This window comes from Littorina saxatilis, linkage group LG1 (genome assembly GCF_037325665.1).
Source record: "Littorina saxatilis isolate snail1 linkage group LG1, US_GU_Lsax_2.0, whole genome shotgun sequence".
NCBI classification, from domain to species: domain Eukaryota; kingdom Metazoa; phylum Mollusca; class Gastropoda; order Littorinimorpha; family Littorinidae; genus Littorina; species Littorina saxatilis.
The window spans coordinates 51,741,086-51,759,939 of NC_090245.1; the positions used below are offsets into that span (position 1 = coordinate 51,741,086).

Below are 18,854 nucleotides of genomic sequence, written 5' to 3' on the forward strand. Positions count from 1 at the left end.
CTACGGCAGTCGTTATACCATTATCTTTGACATCAAAACAAAAGAAATATCATGATAAGTCAAATACCTGCTCCTTAAAGCTGCTTAAACGGTTTCTTGTTAAAATAATGCGTTGATGATAATTTCATTCATTTAGGTTTGTCGTAACAAAACAACTTCCTGTTAACAGCAAACTTCCGGCGGGAACTTCAAAGTATTTTTCCTCACCTTTCCTGACAAAAACTAAGTGTTACACTCCGCCAGACACACAACGCTAATATTGGACGTGTTAACTCCACTGTACACCAACCCAGAATGTGAAACTGCGAATGTCATGCTTCCTCAAAATTTGATCAAAATTGTTTGTACTTGACTACTAGTGTAGAGATAATCTACACTTGACAAGTGACTTGCTGTGAAGTAAACACGAGCACTGAAGCAGTCCTGTGTTACTATTAGTTCTTCCCGTTTCCATCTGATCAGCGTTGATGGCGGTGATGATGAACGGTGTCTGCGAGCTTGCACAAGCTTTGCCATGTGCTGAAACAGCTGTGTATCACATCGAGGTGCTCAAGAAGCCCCTCAGGTAGAGTGCAGAGCAGGTGCAAGTAAACCTAAGTTTAATTGATCATGAAAGAAAATGTAACTGGTGTATAACTATAAGTCTGTATTTCTCTTACATTATTTGTTCCTTCTTATGTCAGTTCTTGACACTAGAACTTACTAGTACTAGTACTTGTACTAGTAGCAGTACTGCCAGTTCGATCCAGCTATGGTACTCAATACAAGTAGTTCATGCAATCCATGGGGTCCGGGATGCTCATGGAGTTGTAGTACTGGTAGAGCATTGGACATGTGTTCAACTTCAACATAGCGAAAGAACAGCCTGTTCTGGATAGATAATTGATTTGTCTTTCTCCTCGTATGTGAAAGTTGCCAAGTTGCGCCTATTCTGAATTAACGTAGATTCATTAATTGGTACCTGACGTTTTGATTTTGGGGGTACCCTTATTTCGCCGGCGGTCACATGTGACCCCTGTAATTTGTAAAAGAAATCTTTGATCAAAAAAGTGTGGAAGATTTATTTCCCCCAGTCAACTTTGTTTTTTTGTTTGTTTTAAATGTGTATTGTTGCTGTTATTAAGATTATTAATATTATATATTTAAGATTGATGTAACTTGTAAGGCGCTTACGTTGTGTATTGTTGCTGTTATTAAGATGATTATATTTAAGATTGTAAGGCGCTTAGAACTATTTTAGGATTATAAATACCCTTATTATTATTATTTGTTCAGACTCTTCGATGTCTGAACAACTTTTAAACATCCCCATGTGCATGCACATACACATAATAAGAGATTCCAAATTCACAGTTAAAGTCACTGTCAGAGCTTAGAAGTTAGAAACCAATCAAACATGCAGGAAAAAGAAGAAAACTCATGTTGCACCATACCGTATGGCAGCTTGCTTTCCCTGAGGAAAAAGAAACTAGAAATAGTAGAATATAAATATCCATGAGGGTAACCTCACTTAGTCACAGAACGATATACCTTACCATACATTACACACCTTAATTTCCTTCAATTAAGTTTTTTTGAGTTCAAGCAAAGTTAAATGTTAATAGGACGACTGACATCAGTGTTTGTTTCTTGTGTACAGTGTTTTGGGCGAATCTGTCATCAAGGAACGTGTGGCACAGCTGATCTGCGAACACAAATGTGTGTACGGAGATTTCACACTCACAGAATTTGATGACCAAGTTCTTTCAGATAATATTCTGTCAGTGTCACTCTCTGACTCAGAGCATCTCATCCTTGACAGAAAGGTAAGAACGTATGAACAGGGAAATTACCCAATACAGTAGTCCCTTCCATTTCCGGCCCTTTCGTGGGCGTGAACCTACCCGGAGCGGCCAGCTTTCCCATGACTAATGAGTTTTCCTTCTATAATTGACTCTTAATGGCCGTTAACCTGTCTGACGCGGTCAACGGTCACTGATTTTTGCCCTAAGGTGCCCCTCTTACTCGACAGGAGCGGCCACTTAACGGCCACTTGTCACTTTCGCGGGCGAGCGCCTGTGGTGTGTGTGTGTGTGTGTGTGTTGTGTGCACAGACGGCACAGCACGAGCAGACGACATGAATACTTACGCATGCGCAAACTGTAAATACAGACATGCGCATACATGTACATTTACGGCAGTCACTTCCGGATCGATCCCAGCTGATGTGAGTTTGAAACACTTGTTTATCTGACACTCAATATAATAATCCAAACAACACACATAGAAACATACGAAACAATAGCTTAGCCAGGACGATCGAGTTAAACACGCAAATAATTAAGATGTATAAACGAAAGCAAAACTAACAGAGACAATGAATCGGCGGCTCGTGGATGATCGCTTTCTTTTCTTCATGAAAACTTGATCGTGTTTTTGGGGTTTTTTTGGAGGAGGAGGGGGCCTGTAATGAACGGCCACCTGATATTTGCGGTCACCTTTGCAATGACTAATGGGTGACCGGATATGGCAGGTACTACTGTACACATATTATTATTTGATCTGTTTTGTAGGTGTGCATGTGTGTTCTTTATTGTGTTTTTTTCTTTTTCTAATGTATTCACTTAGTATGAGTCTCTGACAGAAAATTACATTGTTTGTGCTTTTGGATATATAGTTGGGAAAGTTCTGTTCTGGGGTGTTTTTGTAATTGCATGACTTTCAACTGTTTTCTATAGTTAACACTTAAACTTAAGTTAAAGCAACACAAGTGGGCTGATTGTTTCTGATACTCTCTGATACAGCACCCAAAACAAATACAAGAGGAGGAAGAGTACATTTACCCATCCACTGACAGTGCATTTAGATGTTTTAGTTATTTTTTTATTTTACTAATTTGTTTACATTTTGATAGACTGGAAATCGAGATGAGGGTAGTGGAGTATACATGTGTTTTTGAGTGTGTGTAGAGCAATTCTAGACTACTGGACCGATCTTCATAAAAATTCTCATGAAAATTCCTGCGGATGATATTCCCAAACTTTTCTTTCGTTTTTTGATAAATGTCTTTGATGACGTCGTATCCGGCTTTAAAAGTTGATGCAGCACTGTCACGCCTCATTTTTCAATCAAATTGTCTCTACGTACCGTTTTTGGTTGGTAACCTAGGTGGTCACTATAAGTATAAACAGGTTGAAATGTATCTGCTTCATGTTACAACTTCAGGGCGTAGACTTGAGCCAGTCCCGCGTGGAGCTACATGTGTACACACTGAACGATGACGACGCAGGGACAGAGGAGATGGACGAAGAGCAGGTGTCCATGGCCAGTCAGTGGATGCTGCCCTCCGCCCATTTTCACGGCCAGTGGGAGAGTCTTGTCTTTGACGAGGCCATCAAGGAGAGAGTGAGGAAGCTTTGTAATTCTATCCATGTAGCAGGGGCTCACATCCATGAGAGCTGGCATATAGGACAAATGTCCTGGACAATGCAAAAGTGATAGGACATTTGTCCTGTACAAAAATAAATCAATAGGACATATTTTTTCTGGCACCAATTTTTGTTTTGGCGGCATGTTTCTTTTTCGGAGAAAAAACACACGAACTGTCAACCGGCTTGGAGCATTCAGAGTTGCGACCCTTGGAAGCTCTCTATAAAAAGCACATACAGTCTCCCTAAGTTTCCTCTGCTTGGAGAGACACATCGCTTCGCAAAACATTGATAAAATAGCAAATCAAACTGCTGTAAATTGGAAAGTATTAACAATGTCTGGATCAAATGAAAGCATAATCGGACAATGACCACTTTGTGACAAAAACAATAGGATATGTCCTCTTGCATGAAAAATGTATGGGACATTTGGAAAAAATATCCATGTATGTCCGATGTCCGACGTGGATGTGAGCCCCTGATGTAGAGTGCGTGATTTGTGGAGAACTTGCTCGTTTGTGAACACTTTGTGCACAGGGCTAGTGGTTACAGTATTGCTTGCATGTGTAACTGTAATGTTTTCCTGTGCAGAATGAATACTTGAATTTGAAATGTGTTCAAATAAAATCCTGCGAATTTGCATATTAATCTGGATTTGAAAAGAGCTTTTTACATGTATTATAATTATGTGTATATTAAGGGTTCATTACAGCATTATTTTCTTACAGCTTCTGAATTATGCCACAACCACATTGCTGTTCTCTGACAAGAAAGTCAACTCTGCCATCATCTCTTGGAATCGCGTCATTCTCTTACATGGTGAGATTTGGGGATCAGCTTTCTCTTTGAGATACTGACATGTTTTTTTAATTTTCAATATTTTACTTTTTGAGTCACTTGAGAAAAAGTGACTCTATGTAATTGGTCAGTGTTAGTCTGTCCGGCCGGCCGGCCGGCCGTAGACACCACCTTAACGTTGGACTTTTCTCGGAAACTATCAAAGCGATCGGGCTCATATTTTGTTTAGTCGTGACCTCCAATGACCTCTACACTTTAACGATGGTTTCGTTGACCTTTGACCTTTTTCAAGGTCACAGGTCAGCGTCAAAGGAAAAATTAGACATTTTTGAGTCACTTGAGAAAAAGTGACTCTATGTAATCGGTCAGTGTTAGTCTGTCCGGCCGGCCGGCCGGCCGGCCGTCCGTAGACACCACCTTAACGTTGGACTTTTCTCGGAAACTATCAAAGCGATCGGGCTCATATTTTGTTTAGTCGTGACCTCCAATGACCTCTACACTTTAACGATGGTTTCGTTGACCTTTGACCTTTTTCAAGGTCACAGGTCAGCGTCAAAGGAAAAATTAGACATTTTATATCTTTGACAAAGTTCATCGGATGTGATTGAAACTTTGTAGGATTATTCTTTACATCAAAGTATTTACATCTGTAGCCTTTTACGAACGTTATCAGAAAAACAAGGGAGATAACTAGCCTTTTCTGTTCGGCAACACACAACTTAACGTTGGGCTTTTCTCGGAAACTATAAAAGTGACCGGGCTCAAATTTTATGTGAACGTGACTCATTGTGTTGTGAATAGCAATTTCTTCCTGTCCATCTGATGCCTCATATAATATTCAGAACTGCGAAAGTGACTCGATCGAGCGTTTGCTCTTCTTGTATATCTTTGACAAAGTTCATCGGATGTGATTGAAACTTTGTAGGATTATTCTTTACATCAAAGTATTTACATCTGTAGCCTTTTACGAACGTTATCAGAAAAACAAGGGAGATAACTAGCCTTTTCTGTTCGGCAACACACAACTTAACGTTGGGCTTTTCTCGGAAACTATAAAAGTGACCGGGCTCAAATTTTATGTGAACGTGACTCATTGTGTTGTGAATAGCAATTTCTTCCTGTCCATCTGATGCCTCATATAATATTCAGAACTGCGAAAGTGACTCGATCGAGCGTTTGCTCTTCTTGTTTTGTTATTTGACTAACTAGGCTTCTGTGATGGGGTGGAAGGAGGAGGAAGTTGTGATTTGAAGTAGTAGGTAGGTGAATGTAGTCACCTAATAGTAATAGACCCCGAAGTCCCGAAGTAAGGAGTACACCCTGTGGGAGCCTCTTTAGTGTCTTGCACTGAACGAACAACTCTCGTCTTGGATTTTGCACACGTGTAGACGGGCGCAGTGGCGTGGTGGTAAGACCTCGACCTCCTAATCGGGAGGTCGTGAGTTCGAATCCCGGTCGCTGCCGCCTGGTGGGTTAAGAGTGGAGATTTTTCCGATCTCCCAGGTCAACTTATGTGCAGACCTGCTAGTGACTTAACCCCCTTCGTGTGTACACGCAAGCACAAGACCAAGTGCGCAAGGAAAAGATCCTGTGATCCATGTCAGAGTTCGGTGGGTTATGGAAACACGAAAATACCCAGCATGCCTACTCAACAAAAGCGGAGTGAAGCTGACTATGCTCTCAGAGTATAGTGTGGGGAACCCAAATGGGCAAACAAGCTCACACGTAACCAGACAATTCTGGAACGCTGAAGAAGAAGAAGCACACATGTAAAGAATGATAGACAAGAGGTCACTGGCACAGACCGACGAATCACTTGATGCAACATGTAACTCTGGAAAACCATGACTGTTGTTTCACATTTCTCTTTAATTCTATATTCCTTTCCTCTCCTCGCCAACCAAGCCCGAAGGCCGGGAGGCCACACGAATAGTACAATGCAGTCTACATCATGCTGTCTATGAAAACAGAGTACAAAACATGTCCGTCTTCTGTCAAGTCCTGTTGTCGACAGTTCTAACAAGTACTGCCTAAAATCTCACACGCTATGATTTACATATATATGGGTGAGGTCAAAACCACCAATCAGAAGTTAGCTTACAAGACTGACATCGCATCTCATTGGTCAAGCAAGTAAACAATTCACAAACTTATAAACACACACGGCTGAACACGCAACCTGAAAGAGGAAAGTGACATTCTAACACCCTCTCAATAAAGCTTTGATCTGAGCGCTTCAAACAACAACAAAAAAACATCCAACAAAACATCCTAGACCTACATCTTACGGGTTTCCCCTGGCTCGGTCATAAAAGTTACGTAACTGACCACCTGCAGGCGAGGTACCCGCTCTCCCTAGGAGAGCGGCATGACTTCAGAGAGAACAAAGACTAGTCTCTAGTGAATGGACACAGACGGCTAAGCGCGTTTACAATCTATGCAGGTGTCTGGACATGTGCATCTCATAATTTATTTGAGAACAGATACTGACATTAGACGGAACATAACATTTTTCATCAAGCAGGGATGTGTGTGTTCCTCGTAGTTAAAACGTAAGTCACAATGTTGCTGCAATGTTAATGATTTTTAGGGCGTTGCACAATATATTGAAAGTGAGTAGATGCACATAGATCGCAGACCTGTTTACCAGTACGATTTGGGCGTATTTTGTAGGCCAAATTATTATCGTTACGCAAATACGCGACACACGCACAAAATACGCCTGAGAAAAAGTCTAGAATACGTTTTCCGGTGTTGTTGTGCTGATTACGGGATGGTACAACTGATACCGTTTTCGGTCGAAGGGAGATAAATTTGACAGCGAGTCTTCAGCTGTGGAAACCTTGTTCAGTTGTTGGCACGTGCGATCGTCTGGACAATCGTGGCAGTGAAGCGGAAAAATGTGCCAGTTTCGGATGACTGTACCAAATCTAAACAGCAGAAGCAGCAGATTTTCTTGGAGAAATATAAGAAAGAGCCAGGAATTGTGGAGTCTACTATGGGAAAAAGTCATGCACACTGCATGTATTGTAAATCAGATTTCTCCGTTGCCCATGCTGGGAAATATGACATCGAACGACACTGCAGTTCCAAATCTCACCTGGACAAGGTTGCTGCAAAGAAATCCGCTGAAAGCTGCCAAGGAATTATGAAGTTCATTCCCGCAAAGCAAATCCTGCCAGAAGAAAAGGCTGTAGTCCGTGCTGCAGCAATGTTTTCTGAGATGATTGTAAAAATGAACTTGCCACTGTCAACCGCAGATGTTATTTCACGAACTTCATCTTTTCATTTCCACCCGATGCTCCCCAGCATGTCGTAAGAGGCGACTAACGGATTCTGTTTCTCCTTTTACCCTTGTTAAGTGTTTCTTGTATAGAATATAGTCAATTTTTGTAAAGATTTTAGTCAAGCAGTATGTAAGAAATGTTAAGTCCTTTGTACTGGAAACTTGCATTCTCCCAGTAAGGTAATACATTGTACTACGTTGCAAGCCCCTGGAGCAAATTTTTGATTAGTGCTTTTGTGACCAAGAAACAATTGACAAGTGGCTCTATCCCATCTCCCCCCTTTCCCCGTCGCGATATAACCTTCGTGGTTGATAACGACGTTAAACACCAAATAAAGAAAGTAAATCTTTTCATTATCAATCTGTTTGGAAGACACTGGTTATAATGCTATAAACTGACAGGTAAAATAGAATTGTTTTATCCCTGTTGTATTGGAAGGAGTTAAATTCTGAAGGTGTTCACAAGACTGACATGCTGTTCTTACACAAACACGTTTGCACCCACGCGTACATTTTCCCTAGCCCATATGGCTTTGCTTGCAAAGTACACCAACTTTTTAAAAAATTCACTCAACTTTTTGGGAAAGTACTCTTGCCTTGGGTTTAGGGTAAACAGGTCTGAGATCGTGTAAACTGTAATGCCCAAAATCTTTTTCTTAATTTTGTCTGTGACTGTGCATGTTCATAATGACGCACAAGTGTGTGCAGTTTGTTTAAAATATTTGCAACAACAAATGACGGATTTTCTATATAAATCAATCTTTTTTTTTTTTTTTTGCAGGTCCGCCGGGCACAGGAAAGACAACACTTTGCAAGGCTCTTGCTCACAAGTTGTGTATACGTCTCTCTGAGCGTTTTAACTGTGGTCAGCTTGTAGAGATCAACAGTCACAGTCTCTTCTCCAAGTGGTTCTCTGAGGTTTCTGCCCATTTATTTTTAAACTTTGAATATCAGATATGTTACAGTAAAAATAATGTTTGTGAAGAATGTAACTAATTTTAGTGTATAAAAAGATGTCACTTATCAGCGTGAAGTAGACACATTTTTCAACCCACTGACTTCAGAATTTAAAGACTAAAGAACTACAGAGCATTTACTGGTGTGCTTGCTGTTAGCATCAGATGATGTATTTGTACAACGCTCTGCGTCTTCTTATATTTGCAGCGAGAAGCACAAAGTCAACAAAACAGATTTTAAAACTATGGGTGGTGTTTCATTTACAACAACCTATGACTGTACAGTTTGTTGATAACAGAAGAACTCCGGAAATCACTCTGCCAGGTTTGTACAGTGGAGTCCGGGTACAACGAACCTCAAGGGAGATACATTTTAGTTCGTTATATCAGTAATTCGCTGTAGAGTTTTCAACCCTAAATGGCCTCAAGACAAGTTTTCCCACTCACCTTCAAATGATTGTCCCATCAATCTTTCCTTGGAGAGTACAATCTCTGCATGTTTTCAACAGCTTCATAATATAATCCATAGAGAGGCATAGTTCAAATGTTCACTTTACTGTAATTTTAGAAGTAAAATTTAAAAAGTCGTGTAAAAACATGTACCGTATTTTCCAGGTCATAAGGCGCGACTTTTTTCCTCCTCGAGTGTATCAAAATACGAAAAAAATCAAAGAGACCGCCTGAGTACCAGTCAAACAACTTGTGATAATGCATGTTTCAGCTACTAGGTACTACCCTGGCCATGTTTCCTCTCAAGACATCAAAGAGACCGCCCCATAGGTTAAACTCGGTCACTGACCCCTGTGCAGGAAGTGTTTCCTCTCTCAGATATGACAGGGGAACCACCTCTCATAGCTAAAACTGGGTCATTGACCCCTGGGAAGAAGGTCAGTGTCAAGGCATCACAATGGACCTGCCTTTGATCTCGCCCGTTTGTTACCGGTATAATTTTACTTGTGTTTGTGTATTTTTGTCTTTGGAGAGAATTATTGACATCAGTTCGTTGTAGCCTTGTGACTTTTAGAGACAAAACGGCTCTGGGGCGATGAAAACGTGTTTGTTATAAGAGGGGTTCGTTATGCAAATGAGTTCAAAAGGTTCGTTGTAGCCGGAAAGTAACAAATAAGAAATAGAAGGCTGTCTGCCGGGAAATCAATGGCAGTTCGTTAAAAGCGGGATTTCGTTATACCCAGGTTCGTTATAGCTGGACTCCACTGTATGGGGTGCGAGAGAATGAATACTCTTGCTTTTAGTGAGGCAAACTTTCCACACATGCTCCTTGTCCTTGTGTTTCAGACAAACCTCTCGCTATAGACTCAATCAATCAATAGGAGGCTTATATCGCGCATATTCCGTGGGTTCAGTTCTAGGCGCTCTGCAATGATGCCGTGTGAGATGAAATTTTATACGGCCAGTAGATTGCAGCCATTTCGGCGCATATTTACCTTTCACGGCCTATTATTCCCAGTCACACGGGTATAGGTAGACAATTATTAACTGTGCCTAAGCAATTTTGCCAGGAAAGACCCTTTTGTCAATCGTGGGATCTTTAACGTGCACACCCCAATGTAGTGTACACGGGGGGTGTTCGGACACCGAAGAGCGTCTGCACACAAAGTTGCAGCCATTTCGGCGCATATTTACCTTTCACGGCCTATTATTCCCAGTCACACGGGTATAGGTAGACAATTATTAACTGTGCCTAAGCAATTTTGCCAGGAAAGACCCTTTTGTCAATCGTGGGATCTTTAACGTGCACACCCCAATGTAGTGTACACGGGGGGTGTTCGGACACCGAAGAGCGTCTGCACACAAAGTTGACTCTGAGAAATAAATTTCCGCCGAACGTGGGTTTGAACTCACGCTGACAGCGGCCAACTGAATACAAATCCAGCGCGCTACCAACTGAGCTATATCCCTGCCCCTGGTCTATAATGACATTTGGGAAGTTTGCCTCAATTAGAGCAAGAGTCTTCACTCTTTCACAACCTATACAAGTTCTTTCTGAACAGCGATTATTATATCACCAACTCATGTCCCTAAAAGGAAAATTTCCTGTGAGGACGTTAAGGATCCCCATTTCGATTATTATGTTGTGGCATTGCGTGTGTTTCAGAGTGGCAAGCTGGTGACCAAGATGTTTCAGAGACTGCATGACTACATGGATGACCCTGAACTCTTAGTCTGCGTTCTCATTGATGAGGTCATTAACTTGGCTTTACTTTTATCTCGCTTATATCTTTGAGTGTTTATAACAAAACAGGATAGTGGTAAACATTATAGTTTTGATGCTGGTTATAGATAATGTTGATAATGATATTGACAATCACGTTCTTTTCCTTGTAACTCCTCACCTGGCTTTAAAGAGGTGAAAATCTGTTCTTCTGTATTTGTGGGCTGCGACGCTCATGTTCACTCGTAGGCACGAGTGGGGTTTTACGTGTTTGGAAGCTTTTCCGCTCAGACCTCCACCTCTGCATATTTAAAAAATAGATCTTAAAATAACGAGAGTGTCTTGATGTAAATTATAATATGGTTTTAAATATATTTTGTGGTTCCACAAAAGCTTTTAAGATGGTACGGGTCAATTGTTATTTTGGCCTAGAGGGGGGTTACAGTAATTAAAAACCAATTAGAGTGAGACAATTGTCTGATAAAGGAACAGCCGATTAGATTGCTTGTTCAGGTCACATATAATTAACTAACCGTCACGCAATAATCAACACTTGACCAGGGAAAGCACAACAAGTTAGATCTGATATTCTCCATTGTCGTAGAACGCTCAGTTTCCCGCCTTGTCCTCGATACACAATACCACTTCCATGTGGTGAGACAGCCTGGGCGACAAGTCAGGCGACTTCTCTGTGAGAATAGCAGTAAATTTATTCCAGGCCCATGTCCACTGGGACAGGGACAGAGCTGACTTCTTGTATGAGGCCGGGTTGGTTGATGCCGGTATCGGTAGCTTGTCAAAGAAGTCAACAGACTCGTCGTTCCAGATTTTCTCTTTGATTTTAATGGAAATGTCGGCTGTGACCGAAGCAGAGGTACTCATGAAAAAGGACTGAACAGACTCTGGGTGTATTGGATGGTTACCTGTTATAGCAGACGCCAAGGGCTGTGAGATGGTAGAGGTCAGCATATGGTTGGGTGCTGCGTCTGATGTTGAGGCAATGTTGAGGAGAGGGAAGGTCTCCGCATCGGCAGATCCAGTATAGGTGTGTACTGGAGGCTGCGCGGAGTCTCCGACTGGCTTGATGGCATCACTGCAGTAGTCTGGGTCAGGTGCTAAAGCCGCTGCTCCACCGAGGCCATCACCCTGTTGGCAATGGCGTCGATCACAGTGTCTGGCAGATCGAAGGCAGGGGTCTGGGGAGCCGGTGTTGCTGTGTGCATGTTAACTGTAGGATCTTGATTACATCCCTTGTCCTACAGACAGCATAAAAGGAGTATCTGCATACTTGTATGCCTTTTTAGTTTTATAACTTTGTGTGAATACACATGTTTCAGGTGGAAAGCTTGACAGCAGCAAGAAAGAGTTGTCTGAATGGTAACGAGCCTTCCGATGCCATCCGCGTTGTCAATGCTGTGCTTACGCAGATAGATCAGCTCAAAAAGTGAGTTTTTTTCCTCATTTACTCTTTCAGAATGCAATACAATTGGGATACATTTAATAGAGCCTCCTTTTTAAGGCTCTCTACACTCGCCCCCTGTATGCCAGAGAAAAATTGTAATTCTTGTGGTGAGTTTAGAAAGGGGTGAGACTAGATGTTAGGGGCCTGCTTCCCATTATGTGAACAGAATTAAGGATGGAAACAGATTTCGTAACACTATCAAAATCCTAAAATGATCTGTTACTGATGATTGTTCAAAAATCTAGTACCTTTTTTAAGACCTTCATAAATCTGAGAAAATCGGGTCTTAAAAAAGAGGGAGTGTTAAAATGGGGGTACATTTACAGAGGTTATGAACAGAACAACTGAGAATACAGGGTCTTAAAAGGCAGGGAGTCTTAAATTGGAGGGTCTTAAAAGGGGGGTTCCACTGTACCTTGAACACAAAAGCAGAAGGTGGTGTGTGCCAGGTGTGAGCTGCACCTCCTTGTTCAGGGAGGATGTTTTTGAACACACTTATAACTGTCCTCTATTTGACCAAGAACAGTAAACCTCATAAAAAGTCACCCCAACTTTGCAGACGTACAACTAAAGAATCAAGCATTGCAAGTTTACATTTAGTATTCCAAGTTGATTTTCAAAATGTGCTTGTCTCGTGCAGATTTCCCAACTGCTTGGTGCTAACGACGTCCAACATCACAGGAGCAATTGACCTGGCCTTTGTTGACCGTGCAGACATCAAGCAGTACATAGGTCCCCCCACACCCACTGCCATCTACAAGATCTACCTTTCCTGTCTCAATGAACTTATGAGGGTGAGTCGGTGTACAGTAGAAACCCCAATTTTAAGACACACACACCCCCACCCACCCACCCCTCCCCTCAATTTAAGACTACCTCCCTTGTAAGACCATGTTTTCTCAGATTTTTTTTATTCATAACCTCTCTAAATTGACTCTCTTTTTAAGACTCCCTCTTTTTTGAGACCTAGTTTTTCTCAGATTGTTTAGAGGTCTGAAAGATAGGCTACACTCTAATTTGAAATACCATCCTATCACTTTTTCTGTTTTTTTGTGTGTCTAGGTTGGAATTATCTCCCCTGCTCAGCAGCTGTTGGAACTGCGGGCGCTGGAGGTAATGAGATTCATGGAAAATGCGGCCACTCGACCCAGTCTACAGCTGCGAGAGATCGCCATGTGAGTGAAGAAATGCCTTGCTGAAATAGTTAAAAAAAAAATTTTATCATTCCTTTGCTGGGAAATTCGGGTCGCATTCTGCCAATGGAAAGCTAGCAGCAACAAGAAAAGAGTTACCCTGGTGTGTGGGTGTTTAGGTAAGATCTTCACTTCTAATTCTACATACCTGGTTTTGCTTAGTTTATCAGGGTATGTATGCTGCGTACAGTGGCATTTTCACAGGCTGGTTTCAGTTTTAGATTGAAATGCGTGTGGGGGCAATTACTTATACCCCCTTTATTCTTTAGTGCTGTGCATCAGTTTCAACTCCACAATGCGGTTTGTTGCAGTAAGAGTCAAGGACTGAGTGGCCGCACCCTTCGCAAGCTTCCTTTCATGGCTCACGCTATGTTCATTCAGGTAAGCTGTATTTGATACTCTCCTAGTGAGCCATAGCAGGTAATGTGCAATTTAAAAAAAAAAATCATTAAAAAAAACAAACTCATGTGGGTATCAAAGCAATATGAACACTATCAGTCTCTTTGCGAGAATATTATAGAGCCACTGTTCAAGTGTGTCTTAATTAACCACAGTGGCCATAACCACAACATCAGTGAGGTTCAATTATGATCCTCTTGTTTTGCACCCTCCTATGCTCCAGTGTATCATGTTAAAACAGTGTATCTTGGGAATAAAAATTCCCTGTGTAAACTCGTGTGCACATTTTTTATGGTGATCAGATTGTCAGCACCAGGTTGCATGTCCAGTGATGGGTAATATTCATAAGACAGCTCTACTTCAGCATTCTACCTTCTTTTCTGGCACATGAAATGTATTGTTAATGAGGCAGCCAAATGGATAGTGCACACATGGACGCACACACACACACTTCGATTTCTTTATCTTATCAATAGGGATTAAAGTCCCATTCCTGAGTTCCTCATTTTAAATATGGTTTCAGAAGGTTTCAGATTTTGAAAAAAAAGTTGAAAAATACATTTACAGTAGTACCTGCCATATCCGGTCACCCATTAGTCATTGCAAAGGTGACCGCAAATATCAGGTGGCCGTTCATTACAGGCCCCCTCCTCCTCCAAAAAAAACCCAAAAACACGATCAAGTTTTCATGAAGAAAAGAAAGCGATCATCCACGAGCCGCCGATTCATTGTCTCTGTTAGTTTTGCTTTTGTTTATACATCTTAATTATTTGCGTGTTTAACTCGATCGTCCTGGCTAAGCTATTGTTTCGTATGTTTCTATGTGTGTTGTTTGGATTATTATATATGTATTTGAGTGTCAGATAAACAAGTGTTTCAAACTCACATCAGCTGTGATCGATCCGGAAGTGACTGCCGTAAATGTACATGTATGCGCATGTCTGTATTTACAGTTTGCGCATGCGTAAGTATTCTCTGCTGCCTTAATAACCTTCACTCTTTGCTCTAAAGTCAGCACCAGTCTTTTCTTTGTTGGAGTTTGTGTTGCCATTCTGAAAGACTGACTGACTGACTGAACAAATTCTTGACGGGCTTGCAAAGGCTTCAAATAATCACTCAACAATCACTCACGTCTTCATTCACGAAACAAACAAACACAAACACGCAGCGATCGCTCACACTCCAATGTAAACAAAAACAATCTTGAGTTTGACTCGTCAGCTTTATTAACAGGCGATACATGTGTTAACAGTTATAGAAAGTGGACAGGTGCTGATTTCTAACGGCCAGATAGCAGGTGGGAGGTGGGTGGGCGGGGAGAGCCACAGGCGCTCGCCCGCGAAAGTGACAAGTGGCCGTTAAGTGGCCGCTCCTGTCGAGTAAGAGGGGCACCTTAGGGCAAAAACCAGTGACCGTCGACCGCGTCAGACAGGTTAACGGCCATTAAGAGTCAATTATAGAAGGAAAACTCATTAGTCATGGGAAAGCTGGCCGCTCCAGGCAGGTTCACGCCCACGAAAGGGCCGGAAATGGAAGGGACTACTGTATTACATTTCCTTGCATGTAGTGGCTCCAAATTGTGTTAAAAGTCACTCAAATGCTCTAATGTTTTCGGGTGATTTGTCATCTGGACCCTCACAAGGGTGCTGTCCCTGAACCCCCCACTTTTCTCTCCTGATTTTCTGTTTTTCCAACTATCATCCCTGCATCATTGCTTATCAACGTGTTTGTATTTTTCAGGGCCCCACGGCCACAGTGGATCTCTTTCTTCACTGTCTGTCTCAGTCTGTTGATCAACAGTTTCAGGATCAGGCCAACCTCGCTGCATAAACTATATAAGTACACCCGAAGGTGACTTGTGCACTCAAAATGGAATTCTTGGAGAGAACTTCTCTTACTGTTATTGGATAAACAAACATTTCTGCCAAAGCGTACAAAGGTTTGGACAAGAACAGCTGACATGCAAGTACTTGTATCAGGCTGTAAATAATTGAGCTGATGCTGTCCTTCAGTTAAATTCCCCCCCCCCCCCCCCCCCCTCCCCCAACATTTCTAATGGTGATATTGTGATGTCAGAAAACTTCCAGGTTTTAATATCTTGAGTCTGGTATATTTCCATTCCAGTCTAGAGACATAGTGCTTGCTGCCACGTGAGCCGAGAAAATGTTCCCTCTTTATCTTTGCTGCGCTGGCCGCAAAACCCCTCCGCGCGGAGGTGTTTCCAGACACATCGTACGTAGGGTGATTTAGAACTAAGAAGAACTCTGCGGTAACCGAACATTATCTATGTAAAGCCTTGATTTTGAAGCAGTATTTCTATTAGTTTGAAAAGACATGAAGAAACCTTATGGTTGACCAGTTTCAATTCACGTATTTGGTGTGTTGATCACTTTTAAGGCTCAAGATGATACCGGAAATTTTTCACCCTCAGTATGCATTATATATTTTGTGAAAGTTTCTGTCTGTGATTTACATTTGTACTTGTGTATGGACCAAGCAGCTGTTCCATGCCGATATATTCAGGGGCAGTTATTGTTTTAGTGATTTGTCTGCGGGTTGCTTTTGAACCAGAGAGTAAAATTAAAAACGGATGGATATTGCTTGGGCAAAAAAAAATAAAAAATAGTCTGTTTACGGTATCCCGACCGACCCTATTTTTTCGCGCGACCCTAGACTTTTTGGGGGCATTTGGGGGGGAAAAAAGAAAAAAAAGTCTTTGTTTTTTGGCAAAATAACTTAAAAATGTTTTTTGGGAAAAAAAGAAAAAAAACATAAAAATCCCGACCTACTGACCCTTTTTTTGTGTGCCTATGTTACCATAAACAGACTTTTTTTGTGGCTTTAGCAAGAACTGTGTTGCTCACTGGATCACTTATGAACTGCCTACTCATTCCTATAAAATTGTATAAATAACAGCTGGTTAGTAGTACAGTACACATATTCATTAATTTAACGAAGGCAAAGAGGAATAGCCTGTAAATTACATTTTGTCTTCATTGCATTTTGTGGATTTCCACAAGCCGTTTGTTGAAATTCAATGCATCATTGAAATCTTGTTAACTATGTTTTATGTGAGGTGATTTACATGTGACGCAATTGCAGATGACTTGATGGAATTTATGTTTTATTGTTGATTTGTAGTTAAATACAGACACTGACTGACACAGTCACAGATGATGTTTGTGACCGTTTTTTCAAATACTGCAAGTGAGTGTTCGGAGACGCGTTGCTTAGGCAGACCGTAACAGAACGGTTGCAAACGATTTCTAGGCAACGCATAGTTTTGTCGTATCGCTCGCGAACGTTAGCATGCGCTCGGCACGAGTACCATTGTCTGGGGTCACTGAAGCGTAACAAAGGCGACCGCTCGCCGAGAATGGTCTAGGCAACGGGGGGTTTGTGCCGAGCATTCTGTAACGTACCTGGGAGGTGGCACGCCAGAAACTATTGCACTGTACTGAGCTTGCTGTTTGACTCTCTCTCTCTTTCTCTATCGCAGTCTCTCTCTCTGTCTCGCTCTCTCTGTCCCTGTCTCTCTGTCTACGTCTCTGTCTCTCTCTCTCTCTCTCTCTCTCTCTCTCTCTCTCTCTCTCTCTTTCTCATTCTTTCTTTCTTTCTCTCCCCCCCACCCCCCATATCCCTCTTCCTATTTCTTTTTACCTCTCTATATCTGTCTGTCTCTCTTTGTGTCCGTCTGAAAGTCTCTCTCTCGTATCTTTTTTGCTCTCTTTCTATCTCTTTCTCTCTCCCTTTCACTCTCCCTTTCACTCTCTTTTCCCTCCTAGCTCCTCTCTCTCTTTCGCTCTCTTTTCCCTCCCTCCTCTCTCTCTCACACACACACAAACACACATTCTTTATGTTCGTCTGTCTCTCTGTCTCCCCCTCTCTCTCTCTCTCTGTTTCTCTTTCTCTCTCCCCCTCTCTCTCTTCACTCTCTCTCTCTCTCCCCCCTCCCCCCCCCCCCCCCCCCTTCATATTTCCGTGCAATGAAGTGTGTGGGTGTATTTGCTTGTTTGCCTGTGCGTATGTGAGAGTGTGTGTGTATATGTGTGCTTGTGCGTGTTTATTTGTATGTGTGTGAGTGTGAGTGTACATATATATTTGTATGAGCGCATGTGATTGTGTGTGTGTGTGTGTGTGTTTATGCGCGTGTGTGTGTGCGGAAGGGCGAGAGGGGGCGAGAAAGGGAGGGAGAGACAGACAGACGGACAGAGAGAGAAAGATAGAGACAGAGACACAGAGAGAGAGAAAGAGAGAGAGAGCACACACGGGCTATTTACTCCTAAACCTTTACCTTTAATCAACCTTAAAATTTATTGACTGACATGAAGACCACAACACTTTTTCACGGAATCAACAAGAAATCCAACTGTGAATCTGACCACCACCAAAAAAAACAAGTCGCGTAAGGCGAAATAACAACATTTAGTCAAGCTGTCGAACTCACAGAATGAAACTGAACGCACTGCTTTTTTCACCAAGACCACATACTCGTAGTTTCGTCAGTCCACCGCTCGTAGCAAAGGCAGTGAAATCGACTCCCCCCCCGCGGGTTAGGGGGAAGAATTTACCCGATGCTCCCCAGCATGTCGTAAGAGGCGACTAACGGATTCTGTTTCTCCTTTTACCCTTGTTAAGTGTTTCTTGTATAGAATATAGTCAATTTTTGTAAAGATTTTAGTCAAGCAGTATGTAAGAAATGTTAAGTCCTTTGTACTGGAAACTTGCATTCTCCCAGTAAGGTCATATATTGTACTACGTTGCAAGCCCCTGGAGCAAATTTTTGATTAGTGCTTTTGTGAACAAGAAACAATTGACAAGTGGCTCTATCCCATCTCCCCCCTTTCCCCGTCGCGATATAACCTTCGTGGTTGAAAACGAAGTTAAACACCAAATAAAGTAAAAGTAAAAGTGAAATCGACAAGCCATGCAGAATAGTACGGTAGTGGTCGCGCTGAGCAGGATAACACGCTTTTCTGTATGTCTATTCTTTTTAGCTTACTGAGTTTGTTTTTAATCCAAACATATCATATCTATATGTTTTTGGAATCAGGGACCGACAAGGAATAAGATGAAATTGTTTTTAAATAAATCGATTTCGGAAATTTAATTTTGATCATAATTTTTATATTTTTAATTTTCAGAGCTTCTTTGTAATCCAAATATTACATATGTATATG

The 18,854-nt window shown here is 41.8% G+C and overlaps 1 protein-coding gene across 1 annotated transcript; it reads left to right on the forward strand.

Moving 5' to 3' along the window:
- Window positions 1-173: 173 nt before the first annotated feature.
- On the forward strand, window positions 174-16,844 carry LOC138973361 (pachytene checkpoint protein 2 homolog). Its single transcript, XM_070346083.1, has 11 exons — window positions 174-565; window positions 1,640-1,805; window positions 3,205-3,384; window positions 4,136-4,226; window positions 8,273-8,409; window positions 10,564-10,650; window positions 11,958-12,064; window positions 12,723-12,876; window positions 13,145-13,257; window positions 13,587-13,656; window positions 15,415-16,844. Exons 1-11 carry the CDS (start codon window positions 468-470, stop codon window positions 15,502-15,504), a joined length of 1,293 nt encoding a protein of 430 aa, XP_070202184.1. The 5' UTR covers window positions 174-467; the 3' UTR covers window positions 15,505-16,844.
- The last annotated feature ends 2,010 nt before the right edge of the window (window positions 16,845-18,854 follow it).